Source organism: Thunnus albacares, chromosome 17 (assembly GCF_914725855.1).
Source record: "Thunnus albacares chromosome 17, fThuAlb1.1, whole genome shotgun sequence".
NCBI classification, from domain to species: Eukaryota; Metazoa; Chordata; class Actinopteri; order Scombriformes; family Scombridae; genus Thunnus; species Thunnus albacares.
The window spans coordinates 20,906,082-20,927,174 of NC_058122.1; the positions used below are offsets into that span (position 1 = coordinate 20,906,082).

General features: G+C 39.6%; 3 protein-coding genes and 3 non-coding genes across 9 annotated transcripts; 1 reads left to right on the forward strand and 5 right to left on the reverse strand.

The window, feature by feature from the left end:
• Positions 1-251: 251 nt before the first annotated feature.
• On the reverse strand, positions 252-3,048 carry rps11 (ribosomal protein S11). Its single transcript, XM_044331310.1, has 5 exons — positions 2,943-3,048; positions 2,329-2,469; positions 1,835-1,910; positions 973-1,102; positions 252-454 (listed from the first exon to the last, which is right to left on the reverse strand). The coding sequence occupies exons 1-5, from the start codon at positions 2,955-2,957 to the stop codon at positions 331-333; spliced, it is 486 nt and encodes a 161-aa protein (XP_044187245.1). The 5' UTR covers positions 2,958-3,048; the 3' UTR covers positions 252-330.
• On the reverse strand, positions 555-636 carry LOC122967841. The gene has a single exon (XR_006398697.1). It is a non-coding gene; the product is annotated as a small nucleolar RNA SNORD35 (small nucleolar RNA).
• On the reverse strand, positions 1,213-1,296 carry LOC122967840. Its single transcript, XR_006398696.1, has one exon. It is a non-coding gene; the product is annotated as a small nucleolar RNA SNORD35 (small nucleolar RNA).
• LOC122967839 lies at positions 2,076-2,159 on the reverse strand. Its single transcript, XR_006398695.1, has one exon. It is a non-coding gene; the product is annotated as a small nucleolar RNA SNORD35 (small nucleolar RNA).
• An 88-nt stretch (positions 3,049-3,136) lies between the features above and the next one.
• LOC122966964 (apoptosis regulator BAX-like) lies at positions 3,137-6,110 on the forward strand. Of its 2 annotated transcripts, none has more exons than XM_044331309.1 (6): positions 3,137-3,426; positions 4,122-4,170; positions 4,263-4,421; positions 4,550-4,685; positions 4,886-4,990; positions 5,103-6,110. In XM_044331309.1, the coding sequence occupies exons 1-6, from the start codon at positions 3,396-3,398 to the stop codon at positions 5,199-5,201; spliced, it is 579 nt and encodes a 192-aa protein (XP_044187244.1). In that variant the 5' UTR covers positions 3,137-3,395; the 3' UTR covers positions 5,202-6,110. The 2 variants fall into 2 exon arrangements, with proteins under 2 accessions (XP_044187244.1, XP_044187242.1); XM_044331307.1 differs by having other exon boundaries at positions 3,144-3,435.
• A 1,552-nt stretch (positions 6,111-7,662) lies between these two features.
• On the reverse strand, positions 7,663-20,014 carry map3k14a (mitogen-activated protein kinase kinase kinase 14a). 3 transcript variants are annotated; one of them, XM_044332095.1, is made up of 16 exons: positions 19,972-20,014; positions 14,049-14,315; positions 13,880-13,961; positions 13,552-13,771; positions 12,815-13,198; positions 12,582-12,716; positions 12,352-12,481; positions 11,779-11,907; positions 10,261-10,365; positions 10,006-10,163; positions 9,739-9,889; positions 9,324-9,635; positions 9,118-9,227; positions 8,477-8,615; positions 8,257-8,357; positions 7,663-8,143 (listed from the first exon to the last, which is right to left on the reverse strand). In XM_044332095.1, exons 2-16 carry the CDS (start codon positions 14,299-14,301, stop codon positions 7,982-7,984), a joined length of 2,571 nt encoding a protein of 856 aa, XP_044188030.1. In that variant the 5' UTR covers positions 14,302-14,315; positions 19,972-20,014; the 3' UTR covers positions 7,663-7,981. The 3 variants fall into 3 exon arrangements, with proteins under 3 accessions (XP_044188030.1, XP_044188028.1, XP_044188031.1); XM_044332093.1 differs by lacking the exon at positions 19,972-20,014 and adding an exon at positions 16,045-16,291; XM_044332096.1 differs by lacking the exon at positions 19,972-20,014 and adding an exon at positions 15,827-15,847.
• Positions 20,015-21,093: the final 1,079 nt, after the last annotated feature.

Below are 21,093 nucleotides of genomic sequence, written 5' to 3' on the forward strand. Positions count from 1 at the left end.
CTCCAGCTCAAGTTAAGCACATAAATTCTCTTTATTTCATGGATGGATCCATCTCACCTTGTCACACACCAATTGGTAATACTCACTGTACCACCACATCTGTTCATTATACACTAGCGAACCACTGGATATACTTGGGGATAAAAAATAAACTACAGACAAGTAAAACAGATTGTGCTCATGTATGATTTAGTTCAAAAGCCAAAGGAAATGAGAGTTGGACTAAGAAAGTCAAACAGCAGAAAAGGCAATTTAAACAAGGTTTTCTTTATTTGACAGTGAGACAAGTCAGCCAATGGCAGCCTTCCTGTTCACAGTCATCTTGCACACTTAAAACTTCTGGAACTGCTTCTTGGCTCCAGCAGCCTTTGTCACTTTGAGGACGTTGAACCTCACAGTCTTGCTGAGTGGTCGGCACTCTCCGACGGTCACAATGTCTCCAACTGTGACGTCTCTGCAGAAAAAGAAAAAGACCACAATCAGAGAGGAAAGAACTTCTATCTGTACGAGACCAACTTAAGATCAAGATTCAACTATGCCTTAGTATAATGAGGAAAGCTGCATCAGTGTTGCCATAAGGCGTTGTCGTCAAAGCTCTGAGCTTGGAAGACCATCGTGAGATAAACATCATTTGCAGCTAAATATGTCAATAACAAAACAGTCAACTGAACTGAGATTTAAACAGACTGGAGTTGATTTACTGATAATCTTTTCTGTAACCCATTAGGGAAAATTACATTGCACAGAAATTAAAAAAAAAAGGTTATAGGTCATTAGGTGCACCAACAATTGTGAAATTAAGCCCAACATTACATCTGGCTAAGTGGAAACAAATTACTGCACTATTTTCCATTTTTCATATACAATTCTTGTTAAATATCCATGTCTGGAAACTAAAATATGAATATCTGACTGTCATGTCTGCTCTGACTGTAAGAATCCTAAATTCACAACATGTGAGAGGTTTAGTACCTGAAGCAAGGTGACAGATGGACAGAGAGGTTCTTGTGCCTCTTCTCAAAGCGGTTGTACTTGCGGATGTAATGCAGGTAGTCACGTCTGATAACGATGGTCCTCTGCATCTTCATTTTGGTCACCACACCTTTAGACCACAAACACAGATCAGAATTAGACTTTCCCAGCAGTGCTGAACATCTTTTCATGGACATTGCATCAAGGTCAAAACATTAGGAGGCTTCTTTTAATAAAACTGTCACTACATCAGTGTTGCCATTAGGCACTGTCGTCAGAACCCAGAGGGCTTGGAAGACCATCGTGAGAAAAACATCATTTGTAGAACAGTGACAGGAGGAAGGAATCAATATGGAGTTTGCAGCCAAGTTAGCTTGTAAAGACATCAATTCTGGTTTGGGTTGCTTTAGCTGCATCTGTACAGAGATCTGTTGACTTGCTGACCGGAAAACTGCACACAACAGAGCCAAAACTGAGGCATCAATGCTAAAAGTACACAAACTGTAACCAAGGGTGGATATTAATTTCCCACAAGTTGTAGGAGTTACCACACTATTCAACTTACATTCATAAGGCTTTTAGTCTCCATGATGAGGAACCCTCCACTGCCTGGTCTTGTTAAGTAATCTGTAATTGTGTTCTTGAACACAATGTTTCTGGATTACATACAAGATTATTGCACGACAGAATAACCATAGTACAGTTTTATATACTTTTTAGCATTTAAGGGTCACCATGTGTGCAGTTTGATTATAGAGCACAGTGTGTTTTCTAAGACAGCAAGTCCACAGGAAACCATACAAACATTGCTGCAGCACCCCAAACGAGTACCAACAAGACAGTGTTCAAGTGTTAAACTGACCAGAGAGGATACGGCCACGGATGGAGACATTTCCAGTGAAGGGGCATTTCTTGTCAATGTAAGTGCCATCAATAGCCTGGAAAAAAAAACAAGAAAGTTTTGTTAGTATTATCATCATATACATAATCCCCAACTGTTAGGTCAAGTCGAAACTCTTTTCATTACGCTGCATAAGTTTCTGGACAGTTCAAAGTTACCTCTCTTGAGGTTTCGAAAACTTTTTTTAATTAAAGACTGTCACTACACTACATCAGTGTTGCCATTAGGCATTGTCGTCAAAACCCAGAGGGCTTGGAAGACCATCGTGAGAAAAACATCATTTGCAGGATAGTGACAGTAGGAAGGACTTCATCGGCTTTACCAAATAGGCACTATCTTCAAAACTATGTAGGCTTGGAAGACCAGAAAGAGGGAAACAAAAAAACATTTGCAACTTAAAACTATACACAGTGTTTTCATTACTCTGGATAGGTTTCTGGACAGTTCCAAGTTACCTCTCTTGGGGTTTTGAAGCCAAGCCCGACACTTTTGTGGTAGCGGGGGAGCTTTTCCTTAGTCTCCTTGCCACCATCAGCGACCAGAACACGCTTCTTGTTCTGGAAGATGGTGGGCTGTTTCTGATAAGCCCTCTCGGTCTGTGGAACAACAAGGAGTTATACGTTAATACTGTGCAGCACAAAAACCACGTTAACTCATTTTCCGGCCTCGCTAGCTATGAATAATGAGTTCCTCTTATTGAGACGCAAAATCGCCCTTAGCTGAACCAATACCTCTTTAACTTAATTACAATAAAGGGCATTTTAAATGGGTGTTGTAACAACTGTCAATACCACAACTATACAAAGCAAGGCGCCGTTAATGTGAATCGTTAACGACACCGCAAGCTAAGCTAACACAGTTAGCATCCCGGCTAGTCCAATGCAACGCTACACGAGGGTTCGCTGAACGACAACATATTTCTGTTATGAATGCCTGCATGTGGTTTGAAATGGCTCAGAATCGTGTATAAGGACAAACTAAAGACACATAATCAATATTAACGGACTAAACTGTTTATTAAATGTAAATATATCGACTTAGATTAACCACGCCGTTTCTCTGAACGTACTTGTGCATCCGCCATCTTTGCCTGCCGAGTCGTAAAGAGGCCTGTAGACTCGCGCGACGGACGGAAGAGCACAAGACACAGGAAATGACGTTGGTGAAAAGGCGAGGCTAAAAAAAAATCCGGACATAAACGTTTTTTATTGTTTTATAAGTTTTACTAATGGAACCAAAGAGCTGTAAAAACACCCTTTAAATAATTTATTGTTCGTTTGCAGAACAATCTTTCACAAAGCGTCACTCATAATAGTGACAAATGCGGTGAATAGATCTATAAAACATCAACAGCGCATGAGCTCATCGCCCCATTCGTTTAACATCGTGGTATCACATCAGTCCCATCAGCTCCAGAGGAGATTAGCAAATCTGATTCAGGCGCCATCCGGTTTCGGTTGCAACAAACAAATAAAATGTGGTCACATGACGGTACGGAAGCAGATCTAAACAGAACAACAAGATGGCATCGCACCCGGGAGGAGGTGATCAAGGTAGCAACGGTAATATTATGAAATTAATTTCACGGTGACAGTGTTGACAACAGCGTGGTAGACATAGACCATTTGTCACTTTAACTGTTAAATCTTGTTTTGTGGTTGTTGCTCGTTTGCTTGCTAGCATTGGCATTAGCTGAACTGAAGTTAGCATGATAGCTAAACGTTAGCCCGACGTACGCGAGCACTTTGCGTTTTTTTATAGATGGCTTGGTCACAGTTAGACAGCTGTGAATAAGCAGAACTGAACGAAAACCGAAACATACTTATCAGCAGACTTCATCCTTTGACATTGAAAATGTCAAGGTAGATGTCCAGTATTATATGTAGCCGCAACAGTGTCAAACTTCGGCAAATTAACTTAACGTTAGCAAACAAATAACAGACTGTAGGTATATGTGTTGCCTTTGTATACTTTAAATGTCTCTCGCGTGGTTGTTTTATATATAAAAACAACAGATATAAAGAGGAGAGCACAGAGATCAATCGAAATATACTGACGAATATTTTTTTTAAAAGTGTTTTCATTTTTTATCCGTTATTTTAAGTTTGTTTAATCTTAATCAACTCATTGTTGAGTGTGACACTACACATACAGTCATATTATTCCTTAATTTGTGTATTATATGAGAAAATTGTGGTTGTAAAACTGTTGTATCTTGGATGATTTAACACCGACCTTTGTCTCTCAGGAAACAGCAAAGAGCAGATACTGGAAGTAGGAGCTGTTTTGTTAAAGGAGTAAGTTCATACTGTACACTCTGCCCTCTCATTATAGAATTGGGCAAAAGAGTGAGATCATACTTATTGTCCGTCTTTGTCCCCCTGTGTAGCTTCATCTACGAGCGTGTCCAGCGGCATGGAGACGACAATACTAAAGTGACAAGGGCACAGCTGGGTGGAGGAGAGCTGTGTGACCCAAACCACAAGAAGCTTGCCCAGTGCCTGCAGCAGATTGGAGATGAGTTGGATGGAAATGTAGAGCTCCAAAGGTAGGCTACTTGTCTTGTGTGGTAGTCCCATCAAATTCCACACCCAAAGAATCATGAATTTACCAGATTTCACCATTAATAACTGTAAAATTACCTTGTCCTTAATTGCTAAATGTTGTTTTCCCCAGGATGATAAACGACTCTTCACTCAGTCCCACGAAAGAGATGTTTATGAGAGTCGCCGTTGAGATCTTCTCGGATGGAAAATTCAACTGGGGCAGGGTGGTTGCGCTGTTCTACTTTGCCTGTCGACTCGTCATCAAAGTGAGTGTAGCGGCTTCCCCGTATCCCACTTCTGTGCTGTATTATGGAACTAATGATTATTTTCATTATCAATTAATCTCTTGATTTCTCAATTACTAAATTAGTTGTTTGGTCGATTTTAAAATGTCAGAAAAAGGTGAAAAATGTTGATCACTGTTGAATAATAAAGTCTAACACATCCTCCCTTCACACCTTCTTAGGCTCTTGTGACTAATGTTCCTGATATCATCAGAACAATAATCACTTGGACCATGGACTACCTCCGGGAACATGTGATCAACTGGATCAGGGATCAAGGTGGCTGGGTAAGGAGCTAAATAACAAATTCAGTTCAAAATAAATCATTAATTATCATTAATTGATTAGTTACTTGTATGACACATGTTAATATTCATGTCTGTTATTCCTGACTTTTAGGAGGGCATTCGCTCCCACTTCGGCACTCCCACATGGCAAACGGTGGGGGTTTTCCTTGCGGGTGTCCTCACCACTGTTCTAGTCATTCGCAAGATGTGAGGGGTCTGTGAAGAGCTGACAGTGGAAAGATGAGAATAACTGCAACAATGGGGAACATGGAAGCAGGAAGACAACCAGGACAACAGAAAGAAGCTATGGCATAGTGAACAAGTTGAACAGGAAGAACTTGTATTTGGATGCGAGGAAACACGCTCCATTTCTGTCTCCCATTCATTACTCAGAATTGGGAGTTGGACTGAATGCGCTGTCGTACCCATAATCCCTATGCCGCTGTGGAAGTGAGCGGTGCATGATTATATGCACAACATGGGAGGGAGGGAAGAGGTTGTCAGACTTGAACAGGGAACGTATTATAAGTAATTTATTTTTTACTTGGTACAGATTAAAACAAGTCACTGCATTCTGTTTTCTGCCCTAATTGCCGAAACATCTACGGACTGAAATCTTTTTTTTTTTTTTTTTTTTTTTTTTTTTTTGATGAAATTAGGGGTTTCCTCTTTGCGTTGTTTTCATTGTAGTTTTACTTTCGTTCCACTTGACTCGCTTTTCTGATCTCCCCACTTTCTCTTATCAATTTCATCATGGTTTGTGTATGCTTGAGAATACATCTTCATATGTATTTGTGAGTATTTACTGGTGTAACTCTGTAATGATCTGCTGACTTGAGGGTGGTCACATCAAGTTAAAATCAAGTTTAAAAAAAAAAAAAAAAGAGAGATTTTTACAAACAATTATTTAATTTGCCAAGAAGATAATGAAGATAGAGACAAATTACATCTCAAATAATAATATGGGCTCAAACATACCCAGATAATTCCTCCCGTTTTTTTCCTGTGAATGCGTTCTATAACCTTATGTCACCGGATAACAATTTGAAGTGCCACAGCAGGAACTTGTCTCCAAAGCAATATGTGTATCCATGTTTAGACATGTCCTGCATCTTCTCATATTTAAAAAAAAAAAAAAAAAAAAAAAAAAGGCACTGTCAGCAAACTTGACAGTAAACAATATACTACTACTACTTTTTTAATGTCACATTTAATCATAGGCTGCAATTTGACATTTTGACCAGAATTGTGACCTTAATGTGGCTCCCACAAAGAGGAACCTTCCTTGTGATTGGAGCCATATGTCATGAACTGACATTTCCTGTGGTCTAAGAAAGATGTTGTTCTGCAGACACAGAAAGCACTGGACTCACAGATGCTTACCTCACTTTACAAGTACTGTATTTTTAACGTTTTTCAAACTGCAACAGAAAAAAACATGTTTTTATATATTCTTGTTTGTTAGTGCCTTTGTGTTCATTTTTTACTATGAAGACACTGATTTTTTCACCTTTTTCTATTACATTTGTAAAGCTGAAATTTGTTTCAATTTTCCCTCAAAGTCTTTGCAGTGACCTTGTATGTTGGAATAAATAAAATCTTTACACGCTTACTTTTGATATGTATTAATGAATAAAGGCTTATAGGGGCTTATATTGAACCGTCTTACAGTGATACATACATAAATAATTTACCAGAGTTGATTCCAAGAGCTTCAGAACATATGCACAATTTTGCTATTCTAACTATATTAACAGTATTTGAAGAAAAAATATAAATTTAGTCTTGTGGGAGCTATTGAAGGATAGGCCATTGGGTTATTAAAAATACTGAATATGCGTAAGTAAAGGACTCTGTTCTGCCTCTAAAAGTTGTGTGTGTTATTGAAAAATAAGTAACTTAAGTGCCTATCTCTACGTTGTAGCAGGGATCCTTGTGGATTACGGTAACAGTTCAGCTAGTTGTTGTCTATGGAGTTTAGCAGAGTGACTCATTCAGGCTGTACTCTCATTCACCAGGGTTAATATTTGTTTACTTAATTGGTAATTTATTCACCCTATACCTCCTGAACCCAGCCATGCAGTGCCTGAGAGGCCATCAAACAGTAAATGTTCTTACTAAGATTTCCAGTAATCTATCCATTACATTAATATTTTGCCTGATGATGGTGCTCAAAGAAAAGTCATTGGGTGACAAAACCTCAGATTCAACCTCTAGGGTTCATGAATATCCACAACAAATGTCATGGATATGTAGACATTACGGTGCTTTTCAAGTCATTTCAAGCGAGATCTACAAAGACTAAACTGTTGTTGCGCAAACGAGGAAAGTGAAAGGATCATCAAATCGTCACAAATAGTTCACTGGGGACCAAATTAAATGAAAATCTGGTTAGTTAGTCATTTTGTTCAGATCAAAGTTTTGGGCAGATGTACAGGAACACCACCTAAGCAAACAGCCTGATAGTGTTCAAACAGCATTCAAAGCCTGGAAATGACAATTGCTATTTTGATCTACCTTTCTATAAGTAAAGTAAATAAATCCCATATAATTTATTTAGACCACACAGAAATGTCACTGTGTAGAATGTAAACTAATCAATATGATGTTGATATTACAGATTTGATTGTGAATGAAGTGAATAAGTGAGATCAATGATGTATCAGACATTATGCAGAGTTCAGTACACTGTTTAATGGCTCAATGTAAACACATTACAAGACAACATGTCAATATGTAAACATCACAGTGGTCAAAAAAGCTCTGTACTTTGAGTCACATGCATGTAAAAGACAAAAGGCTATATAGTCACTCAACACAATTACATTTAAAACTTAAGACAAGTATGTTAAAAAGGCAGTTCTGGTAAATTTTTAACATCTTGATGAAAGCATGGCTCTTATGCAAAAAGACAAATGAAAGAGTTTCAAAGACTTCAACAGTGGTACAACAGTTGAAATGACACGACAGCTGATGGATGTGTTTTGAGCTCTATCTTGTTTCAAGCACTCCGTCTCTGATCCTCCATCTCCAGGCAGGGCTGAAGTCTGGAGCAGGAACACAGCAGAGCTCCAGACCTGACTCCTGCACCTCCTCGTCGTGAGTGACGTGCTGGCCCTGCTGTGTCTCCAAAGTGAAAACCCTCTCAGAGATCTAAAAAGAAGAGAAGACACACACGTTAGTATTAAACAAGCGTAATCTTGCTCTTTACGAAGACTGAGACCAACCAGAATGAATAACTGGTCTCGAAGGCTGCTAGGTCTCACCTGATCGCTGATTCCAGTGGCGATGTGGCCCACCTTCACCCGGCGAGTCTCTCTGATCCGGATGCTTCTCCTGTTGAAGTCTCGGATGCAGACATCCACCCCTGAGCCAATCACAGAACAGAGATACACATGGTGTAAGAGAAAAGGTATCACCTGTTACAGTTTGATACTATATTAAGTAGTTAAAAACAGGAGAGACATTAATGTTTTTTCATTTCACCTTCAAAACAGCAGGGTTGTGGTAGTTGTGGGTGAACCAGCAAATCTATACTGAAATCCTGCCCATCTGGCTGACTGTTGTAGGAGTAGACACCAGAGCTGAAGTCATCTCCTGGGCTCAGAGACCAGCGACCAGAGTCCTAGAAGATCAGATAAAAGAATAAGGCAGAATAGTAGGTTTGTTAATACTTTGGCCAAAAACTCATTGTGTACATGGACCCTATTTCAGAATAATTTAACAATGCCGACCTGTCAAACCTTTAAGCAAAATGACTCATTTTGAATTGAACAATTCTTATACTTCTAAAATTATACAAACATGGTTTACGTTTTTTTCTGGATGTTTCTGATGGTTACAAGCTTTAATGTCCAATTTGCAAGGGAATGTGTGTCAAAAATTGCGACTAGTTCCACAAAAAAGGTTTCCTCGGGTAAATGATAACATATAAACAAGGTTTTGAGTTAGTAACCCAGACTCACCACTTCAAAACTGGGAAGTATAACGGCCAGACAGTTATAAGACAATGTGATGAATTGAGCCTGGATTGAAAATGTATAACTGTATTGTACTGTTCCTACTCTCACTTCTTCATATCATGAAGTAATTCAGAGATGTACTCTATCATAAACTTCAGTGTGTACCTTTTTGTCCCATGGTTCGCGATTGGAGAAAGGGTCACTGCTGAGACAAGACAGGAGTTGCTCCTGCTTCTCAGCAGAATGAAGCTGGGACAGACTGGTCAGGTAGAAATCTGCACACAAACAGAAAAAAAAACAATGAGGAGGACTTGAAATGTACAGTACATCTGGCACAAGAAAAATAAGCAGAAAACTGAGAGAAACCTCACCTCGCTCCAGTTTACTCCAATCCAGGTCAAGTTCAGACACAGTGGTGATCTTGTGGTTTGGCTCAGGGACAAGTCTTTGTAAACAGAGAGGTTTCCCTCGCTCTAACTTATCTGAATCAGCCTCCTCCTCTTCATTGTCGTCATCCGATTCCTTCACACTCCAGGCTGTTATCACTTTCTCAACAGACTCTTGATGTTCTTCATCCTCATAGGAGACACTGCTGTTGATGAGTCGCAGGGAGTCAGGAGGTTTGTTGGAAGTATACAGGGGCTCTGTGTAGGGTCCCTTCACTGGGCTGGTGAGTCCTCCAACTGCAATCACACAAATATATTAACCATTTACAAACTGTTAAACATTTACAAGTGTTAATGCATTGCTGGCATTGATGTAAAAATGTAGCACAGCTTTTGTTACCTTCTTTCAGAGCTCTGTCGGTTTTTTCTTTGAGGTCGAACGCTGATGCTCTCTTGATTGGATCCTTCTGGAGGCCTGCCTTGATAACTTCAGCCGTAAGAAGGCTACAGTCAGGTGGGATCTCTCGCAGAGGTGGAGGCTCGTTAGCGATCTGTTAACCATGACAAAATGAACTCAATCAGGGTCTGATGTGAATACTGTGAAGGGCACATTTGAACGTCTGTAATGAAACGGCAGGGTGTAGCGGTCTGTCTCTGTGAAGGATACCTTCAGGTAAAGAATACAGGTGTAGTATCGCGTCCACGGTTGACACCCATTGAGCATGTGCAGTAACATACAGCAGCTGCTCCACACATCTGCTTTGGCTCCACGGGGATCCCCTTTCACAATTTCGGGGGCCATGTGGGTCTCTGTGCCTTTCAGATCTGCATTGAATTACATTGGGAAAACAGTCAATTAAGGCAGGAAAGCGGATACGTTACACATCTTCCTAACAGAAAGGCTGAAGGTAGTTTTTTTTACCTTTGGACACACTGAGGCTCTGTCCCTGATTGTCAAGTCTCTCTGCATGTCCAAAGTCACACAGGAAGGTGTCTCTACCGTCCTCCGACAGCAACACGTTGTCAGCTGTGGGACACAAGCAGAGTCAATCCACTGTATTTATCTCAACGCTGCTCAGAACTCGTACAGTGGGGTTTATGGACGACATAATTAGAAACAGAGCAGCTGCACAGACATAAAACAGCCCCCAGACAAAGGAGCAGAATAAAGGGGAAATATGAAGTCATTGAGGGACAGCTGCTGTAGAAAACACTTTAATGTGGAATGAATGTGGAGACTGGTAACAAACAGACAGCAGATAGAGATTTGGCTTTACTTCCTTGTTGTTCCTAAAGCATTACAAACACCAGGTGGCGCCTGAGCCACAATCATGCTGTTTGTGCTTCCTCAAGATTTTGTCAGTTTTTTTGCCCTTCCTTTAACTCCGTTCCTCTGAGTTTTTCCTTTTTTAATCTTTTTAATACTTTTCCCCCACTTTATCTTCATCTTCTTCCTTCTCTTTGTCGTTGTACTTATCCTCCCCGTGTTCTCACACTGACTACTTCCTGCTCCTCGTCCCATCCCCCCTCTCTGTTTCATTCTCCCTTGCTTTCTTGCTCTCCTTATTCTGCGCACATGCGCCGTTTCTAAAGAGCAGCGGTGAGTCACACTGTGGGAAATTCCCAGCTTGCCGTCTTCTCTGTGGTAGTCTGGTTTCACAACACAGGTGCTGAAGATCAAATCTAGACTGTATCTATGACACTTGTGTTCCACACAACAGCTGCACAAAAAGACACAAAATCCTCCGATGAGAACTAATTAGAAATCTGACTTATTCTCTCGGTCTGTTTTTGTTTTCCACCAGGTACCATAACAAGTAAAAGTCAAGCTGACACATTTTGTTTTACTGTTATTACTATTGAGTTACTTTGATCTGTGTTAAAATTCATCTTGAAAGTGTTTATGGGCCGATGCCAATATCTGATGGGTATGTTTAGGTGTAATCTCTGCTGTTAATATTTTTGTCTTAACATTCAGATTTTAGGTAACTGACTGACATTCATATCCTACCAAACTTCAAAGTTCAAGGCTGTATAAAAAACAACATATACAAAATCAGTGATCAGTGAAAAACTGTCCATTTTTAAATCGTTGTAAAAAAAACATTTTTTGGAATCTTTCTCTCTTCCACGCCTTTAAAAAACTAATAATGATGGTTAAACGGGTTAAGGCCAAACTGATGTATAAGTACTGTATGTCTTTATAAATCTGTTTGAAGGATTTTAGTTGTGATAGATATGTCAAACTTAAGCTACCATGTGCCAAAAAGATACAGTTTCAAGATATGAAAATCAATTTTCAACAGAGCATTCTCATGTTTTGATTTTCTTCTTCTTCTTTAGAATAACTCAGCTAAAACATTAACATTAGTCTGACTGTTGTGAGATTTGGTATATTTGAGAAAATGAAATTGCCATAATAGCCCTTGGCATAGCGTACCTTTTATATCAAGATGCGCCACTTTTTTCTTCACCAAGTACTCCAGCGCTGTTAAAACTTGTGAGTGGTAGTGGAGACTTAGGTCCTCTGGCAGTCGTCCCCGCTCTGCTATCAGCTGGCCCAGAGAGCCTGGAATAACAAATACGGTCAGACCAGGACAATGACTATGTCTTGTTAATATTTACCAATACACACCATCTGATTCAACTGTTCCCTCTGCTGTTACGGCCTGTGAAGAAACCTAACTTTGATGACAGGAAAAAACTTCCAAGGTGTGTCAAGCTGGCGTCTCCTATTCCAGATGTTTGGTGTAATTTGGACCGCGACACTTCAAGGAAGCTCAATAGTCATTTCTAGCGTCCCAGAACCACCCACTTCCACATCTCGACACTAATCACATCCGTATTTCTGAACACTTGAACATTATCCTCATGTTGTACCTACTGTACATGTGTTTGCACTTATTCATCACATCTCACCCAACAATTTTAAATCTCATGCTCTATCTCAACAGCAGCAGTGAGTAGTGATAGATTGTGCTTTGTGTAAAAGGCATAAAAGAGGTTTGTTTACCAGATTTGTGGTCCATCAAAAGGATAACATTAGGCCCCTCTCTGACCACTCCAAAGAGTTCCAACACACGGGGAGATCTGAGGGCACTCCACGCACCCACCTCCTCACTGTTGAACCTCTTCAGGGCGATCTGTGAAGAAAGAAAGGAAAAAAACAGTCAGCAATCACACAAAAACACTCTAAACTAGGCACTGAAAAAGAACAAAAGAGGGAGATGTGCTCTGTGTTACCTTCTTGACAGCGAATCTGAAGCCTGTGTTGACATCTTCAGCGATGTGTACTTCGCCATAGGAGCCTTCCTTAATGAACTGTGTGAGATTATACTCCTTTCCTTCCTTGTATTCGGAGTCCACAGGCTGGATTTTCTGATAAGAAAAGAGAGTAACGAGTTAGTTTGGTAACTTAAACTTGAGCATAATGAATCTTATTTAGACAAATATAGAGAGAAGAAAGCAGAACCTACCTCATTGTAAAAGATTATTCCCTCGTTGCTGACTGAGTCATCAGCTGAGAAATCATCTTCCTCCTCCCTTGCATCCCTCTCCACATCTTTGAAAAGAGGCCCTGTGTAGCACGGGTCCCCCTGACTGACGCTGCCCCTAAGGCCAGCTAAAGCCAGCGAATAGTCTCCCACACTGCTGAGGGACTCGCTGTCCTGCCCATAGGAATGGACGCTGGAGAGGAGGTTACAGACCGGTTCTCCCCAGGCCAGAGGAGAGCAGCTGGACCCTGTGTTGTAGATCTGTCGGTTGTAAAGAGGAGGCCCTCTGTCCTGTTCTTCTGATCTTTCGATGCTGCTACAGCAAGAAGAACTGAGGTTGCTTATCCCTCCGAGAGATGACTCTTCCTACAGGAGGAGAACAAAAAGCACGGCTGATCAGACTAGAAGATGTTTACATTCTCAGGTGAGTTTGCTCAGGGGTTGAATGTTCAAGGCCGTGAGAGGCAGCTTTGTTTGAATTCAGTGATTCACTTCCACAACACAGGAAGGCTAGTGTTTGCATGTGAGTGTCTAGGGATCGAGCCTCAGACTGCCAAAGAATGTGGCAAAATATCCTTGAAGATGATTCACAAGAAAAACACTGCAAGCACTCTCAGCTCTTTTAAGAATACAAGAGTATAGAGTGCACCAACCAACTTTTTAACAGTGGTTTTAATATCTAGACTCAATTTGATGTACAGAACAATCAGAGTTCTTACCAGGATCCGGACCAGAGAACTTCCGCTCTCCTGTTCAGGGACTCCAGAAGGCACACGATGTCTGTGTCGCTGCTTCTCCTTCTTCTCCAATTTTTTCTTCCCCTTGCGCTTCTGTCTTTTGCGGGTCCTCCTTCTTGGGGTGAGCTGTGTCGAGGAGCGGCTCAGCTCCTGGATGGACGCTGAGGTCGGGCACGCCACGTTGTTGTGTTCTGAGTGACGACTGAGGCAAAAGGAACAGTGTGAATTCCACATATGGAAATAGAAAATTTCACAAACACAAATATGAGAAGTGAAATGTAGAGGCGGTGATGTCAAAGTTATCTCATACCTGACGTTGAAACAGTGGGGAGAGGGAACAAAGGAACGTTCAGAGCAGGATGGACTAAACGCTTGAGATTCCTGGGGTACACCTGGGGAGAGCACAGTGGTGATGTTGAACTTTCTCTGTTCTGGCAGTTATTCGATTTATTATAAAAAATTCTGAAGGGCATACTTACATTCTTGGGCAATGATGGTTGAGGTCTTCAATGGTGTTTCTCCAACTTGCTCTGCAGTTCCATGTGTCATCACTTTATTCAAATGATGGTTTAACTGGTGCAGGTACTCCATTTTGCTGTCCTTCCCTTCCTCTTCCTCTTCCTCCGTCTCCTGGTCCGTGGCTGAGCAGGCTGGGTATGACCCCTTCAGCTCAGCCTGGGGTGACCCGGAGAACGGTGCTGTAGAGTTGAAAATCCTCTGCCTCACCGCCATCTCATCTGCTGGACCTTGAAAGACAGAACATCATATGAAGTCTATAAGTCTATAAGTGTTGTCTATGCACTTGTACAGGCCAGGCATGCTGCCAGGTCAATGAAAATATTCGTCAAATAAGTAAGTAAATAAGTAAAAATTGCAATAACTAATAATCATATATGCCTGGGGCTGCAAACTGGCTGGCTAGAACCAATTGTAAGTAATTGTAGATTAGTGTAGTTGACTGACATGTCGGCTGTGTTTCCCTGAGACTTTTCAAGTGTCTCAAATTTATATATTTAGCAAATTTATATATATATATATATATTATTTTACTGTGGAACTGCAATGCCAATTTGTCTCCTTTACAATCTGCACTTTCAAGGGTATTACACGGAAGTGATTTAGTTGAACAGGTTGCTTCTGTAATGCAACACAATGCCTCTGTAATGCAACATAATGCCATGTCTATACAGTACATCACATGGTTGCTGCTTACCATCAATAGAGTGACCTTTAGGTTTGTGCTTGTGAGAACTGGTTCCCCATAATGTAACAAAGGACTTTACTATCAGCTAACATGATAAAAAAAAAACTGGATTACAACAACCAAGTATGTATATCTCTTTTTTTCTTTAAGACAAGTCAAGTGTATCTATAATTTGTATTTGTTTATTTTTGTTCATTTGATTTTTAATGTAATTATTTATGTTCTGTTTGTATCACCAGGCCTGAATTTTTTTGTTTTGTCATTTCCACGACCTTCAGTAGTGATCAAGTAAGGTGGAGGAGTTCATCCACTTGACTCAAGTGAAGATGAGATACTTACCCTTCACCACAGAAATGTGCATCCACTTCAATGCAACACCGTAGGCTTTTTACTGTAGTTAACTACATGACAATCAGCCTCTTAACAGCCTTTTATTTGCCGTGTAAGTTCAGTATCATACTGATCACTTGAGCATCGGAAATGTACTGAAACTTTGAAAGTTTGCGGTGGGCAGATGAGACAGGAAATTCAACCCTGGCCTTGTTTTGACAGTTGCAACTGTGTCGTTGAAAGCAAGTACTCTTTTTCAGTCAGAGGAAGTACACTACAGCACATTAGGCATGGCCAGGCTGAATTTCCAATAAAAGCTTGCATGACTGACCGCCAATGGCTCGGAGGTCACCGTCGTCGAAACACGTATGACTGTATAATCGGCACACTCATTTCATCTCAGCGTTGCTTATTATGTGCATTAAATGCAGTTTGAAAGCCACAAACTGAGAATTAGGACTACAGTTGCAGCTTGTTGCATCAGTGTATCCATTACACTTAACCACAGCTTCTCCCTGTCACTCAGCTTTGGACATTTTCTGCACATATAAACGTAGATATTCTTGATAGAGGTCGTACCAGGGTTAATCCTGAGATCTCAAACAAGACGATACCATTACAAGTAATACTAAAGAAAAGCTGACATCAAAACATATGCTGGCAAATGTATTTAAATTTCAATCAAAGCTAATGCAAAAGTTTAGGCTTTAGCAATGTCATTACCTTGTGTGCCGACTTCACGCACTCCAAGACATATGTAGAACAAAGCAATTCAACTGTCACTTCCTTCTTAAGACTCTGCCGGTGCTCTGAAAGCACGGCGCAACACCACACCCCAAATGAATTTACGTGGAAAGGAAATAGAGAAAAACCCACTGCAATAAACACAACCACAAAAACAACTCGGTGTATGTGTGAGGCTGAGGGGCGTGTAGACGTACCGACAGATGCCAATCTGAACTGCTATCTCTCTCCCCTGTATCCACTCTGAACGGGCTGTCATCTACATTAGCAAAACTAGGCGCTCTGTTAGTCTGCCTCTTCCTTCGTGTTCTGATTCTCACTCTCTGCTCAGTCTCTGCCGCACTTCTTCTGCTCTGCTTGATGCTGGCTCTCCGCCAACCGGGGGGAGGAGCTGGCTGACAGTGACTTATGGGAAATGCATCTCCACTTCCCCATATTCCCCCCTCCCTCTGCTCTCTCCAACAGGGCTGGCTTGCTTGCTCTTCCCTCTAACTTGTGTAAAAAGGATAACATGTTTGGTTATGCTTTTGATGACCTACCGGACTTTGAACAGTGATATAAGCAGAAAATAAGCAGGCCTGCACCTATCAAGATAACGTCAACTTTTATTCCATGATGAAATGATGGATTTGATCACTGCAGCATAAAGTCAAAGACAAATTGAAAGCAGACCAGTTAAATAAACACTGCAGAATCGTCATGTTGATCTCATGTCCCTAAAACGGTTACTCTGTGCATTTTTTTTAGTGATTTGTACTAATGTGATCTCATCTGCTGTCAACCACAATATGAAGAGAAATGTGAGGAGTTTTGTAACCTTTTATGTGCTCTGATATCCTAATGATCATGTGGCCCGTAGCTAGCTAATATACTGTATATGAGCTTGTCAAAGTCATGTCACAACCCACACACTTCCCACTCGATGTCATGTCATAAAAACTAACAGCAGCAAGAGACAGAAGACTACTAACTCTCCTCTCAAAAAAAAAAAAAAAAAAAAAAAATCTGACAATCTGTTATCTGATATTATGAGGATTTTCTTCTGGAAACTATTCGCCACTAAGAGAGTTTGGAGCAAGCGTATGAGCTGTCACTTAAATGGTGAGGTGTCAGAGTGGGAAAAGGTTGGTCTTCTATTTCTATCTGAAATAACTAATCTCACTTGCTTTTCTATGCAGCAGCAAAACAACTTACTCATATAAAAACTGGTACAGAACACAGGAAATTCAGAATACCACTTGAGAGGCTCCGCCAAAAACCAAGTAAGCAGTTGCTTTCTGCCTCCTTGGTGACAAAGACACTGTTTAAATGTCATGACAACAATATCTTAGAAAAATGGTTAGAATTAGGACTGTGGACATTGTCATGAGTTGAGTTTTTTTGTTACTTTATTAGCTGCCAACTATTTTTAAACTTTTGAATTTTACAGGGGAAAAAGTCATGTTTTATATTTCCAGCAGTAGTGATTCATTTTCAATCAACAGAACGAGACCTGGATTATGAGTATTAGCAGCGATAGTCGACATGGCTGAACGTAGACAGCTCTTAAATCTCAAACTTCATTAAAAGATATAGGCCTATAAAGCATATGAAAATGATGTAATGCACTTATGGTTGCAACTAAGGATTATTTTATCATCGTTTAATCTGCCAATTTCTTTCTCAATTAATGGTTTGGTCTATGAAATGTCAGAAAATAGCAAAAAAAAAAAAAAAAAAATGCTTGTCACTAAAACCTAAGTCGACAACCTCAAATATTTGTTTTGTCTGACCAACAGTCTGTTTAATTTACAGTGATAGAAACAGAAAGAAGTAGCAAATCCTCCCAACGGAGAAACTGGTACCAATGAATGCTTGGCATTTTTGCAAGAAAAACTGACTTATAAATTGAATCAGATTATGAAAACAGTTGATTACTTTTCTTTTGATTGATGTCAATTAATGGATTAATTGTTTCAACTCTAAATGCAATCAAATACAAAAACAACCACTGACTACTGCCTCCAAATTTACAATCAAGCCGAACCAACATTTTTCTGACAGTGTCAAAAAATAACACTATAAGCTTCATAAAGACTGACGTTATTGCAGGGCTGCTGCATTGTAATTTGTAATTTTGCAGAGAGCTGAACTCCGCATACAGACGGTGGCTATATTGAGCTGACTCGCTGCTGTACACCCACACAGATTAATGAAATTCCAAAGCCTTTAGTAAGGACAGTGAAAAGGGACTCAACCTGAATACACACAGCCAAGCATTCCTTAAGGGAAACGCAGGCCGCTTCTCATGAAAACGTCCCGAGTCCTGAACTACACACAGCATCAGAGAAAACCGCCTGCATGCTACAACTGCAGACAACGCCTGCAGGCAACAGTTTATGTGCGACTCACACTGTTCAGTCACACCTCCTGCGTCTCTTCTATCAGCTTCCATTTTTCCTTTCACTTCATCACTACACACAACAGTGTGTGCTGCAACTATTTTTTTATTCAACGGATAATCTGTAAATTAATTGTGGATATGTGAAAATAAAATGAATTAAAAAACGATGAGCAATTCTGCATTAGGTCAGAAAATATAGGAGACGATATCACAGTTTGTTCATGTTGGTGTTTTTCTCTGTTTTATATAATTGTTAAGTGAATATCTTTGGGTTTTGAATTGTTGGTGAGACAAACGAGACATTTTAAGATGTCAGCTTGAACTTGAAATTATAATAAGCATTTTCAATTTACTTTTTTTCTGCCAGTTTACAGAAAAAAAAGAATATTCAATTCATTGAGAAAATAAAATCTCCAGATGAATTGATGATGAAAATAATAATTGGTTGTAGCCGTACAGTCAACGTACCAATTTGAAAATTCTTCAAAAGTATGCATCCCCTCTAATATCACTATTGTGAATTTCAGGATATTACGCCATATTCTTTCTTAAACACAGAGAACAGATCAAAAACTAAATATAAACTGAACATAAGTGGGCTGAAAATTCACTTTACATTAAGTTACATAAGTGATGTTTCAATCCAAGGCAACTGCAAGTACTACTTTTTATTAGGATTACGTATATTGTGAACAGATTTCTAGAAAGTCTTTTCTGCACTTTCTTTCTATTTTGTACAGGAAAAGAGAAAAGACATTCAGACTGACAGGACACCATTGGTTTCTCATTCAAAGATGGATCCAGGCCAGTGCTGCCTAGCAGTAAATGCAGGCCAGGAGTTTGACTCAAGGCCAACAAAGGTCCGGTGTGTTGTTGTGCAGTGTGGAGAAGCATCAGAACTGGGGCCCATCAAACAGTACCTGTCAGTGTGACTAATGTAAAGCATCCAGTCTGGTAAATATGAGATTGTAATGGCATAATGTTTAATATTTCAATACAGATGAGATAAGAGGTAATGATGTCATAACATTCAATACAGAGGACAACCTGGAATGAACATAATGTCTCTTCTTATTAAGACTAAGATACTATTAATAAAGTTATAATGACAAATGCATATATCACACCTTTGTATGTATTATATACACTGTGTATGATTATGGCCCTAAAGATATGCTTCTTATTTTGAGATTGTAGGCCTATTTCTTTGTCTTAGAGGTAGCCTAATATAAGGAAGTCCTTTCATAGGGCTTCCATGATAGACAAAAGCATCCAACAAAAGTCAGCAGTGGCACTGAAAAAGTACAACTTGGAGTTCAGAAGTTGTTTTAATCATAGACAGCTGTATTCAATAGGCGTATGTGCGGTTTTGAATAACTTTGATGACCTAACTGCCAAACTTCCAGTAACACCAGTTTAATACCTATATTTTAAACTTCTAACTTTTGTTGTTCTCAGCTATTGTCACAATTTGGCTATATATAGCCTATAAATATGTAATATATGCCCGTTTGGTTGTTTGAGACTGCATATAAGCGCTCTCAGTGTATTAAAATAATAACTTCCTTCTAGCCACGCCATTTCAAACTAGGGCCGAAGTGTAGTTACGTCTTGTAAAGTCTATAAGTAGTCATTAGAAATTGTTTTCTCGAAGACAGCAGAAGAGATTGGGCTCATAAAACCATTTACCCGGTTTAAAAAATTCATTTTATAGCTAATATACAGTAAATTATTAACTTACAGGTCTTCCTATAGGCGTCGGCCGGTGGCGGCGGTTGGGCACTGTCAAGTTTGAATGAAATTATGGTTTTCCGGTTATGTATTTCAAAGTACTACTATGTTCTTTTGATTTTTACAATAAAGACATATAAAGTGCCGTGATGCTGACTCGGGTTAGTGCTATTATTATCATTCATTGAATTTTTTGATACAATTATATTGTTTCTTGCGCTCTAGTAGTATTTTTACATGCTATGTAAATTTGAATGATACTTTTAATCTGTAGAACACATATCGGTGCTTCCTGTTTTGTAATGAGTCATAACGCGGCGGTGCAGCAGCTCCCTGGAGATGCTTAAGAGAAGGAAATGGTCGTGAGGTGTGAAAACAGAAATGACATTTCAAGCCACAGTGTTGTGAGAAAACGCACGAATGCATGTCACATCTGTACTGTCCTCATATTAAAGATGTCACATATTTAAAGGAAAACTATGGTTAATGAGATGTAGGCAATACGTTTCATTGGTGTTGCATTTCCCCTTTTAATCCCATGTTAAATTTTAAAGTTGCGATATTCTAGTCTTTCTTCTTGCTGTTTTACTTTTTTATTGATATAATCTTTCTTTCTTTGTTATTTATTTGTTTTCTATCCAATCCCAATCTCTTATTTATGTTCAATTTCCTATGTGTTGCTTGACTTTCCTATAATGATAAAGATTCCTTACCATAGATAAAGCCAAAGTTTTTCCAAGGTGAGTAGGCCACATAGGCTAATACTACATTATATTCATGTGCACAAATACCTATTTTCAAAAGGGGTAGCTGTATTGACACATATATACCACAAGATGGCGTTATGAACTTCTTACTGGAAGGCGATTCTGCTTCATTAATATAGCCTATATTTAGGCTGACTGATGTGCCATCTAAGGTAATTTACAGTAATGAAATGTAATTAATGAGGATATTGAGATGTGTCTTTCATATGCAACAATTTTCATTTCAATTAATTGTTGAGTCTAGCAGTGGTGTTGATCATGATATTGTGATTTTTTTGAGTAAGATATGACCAAAATGTTCAGGTGTATGACAATGACACATTGTCAATGGCATTCCCATTCACATCAATATAACTTTTAATAAA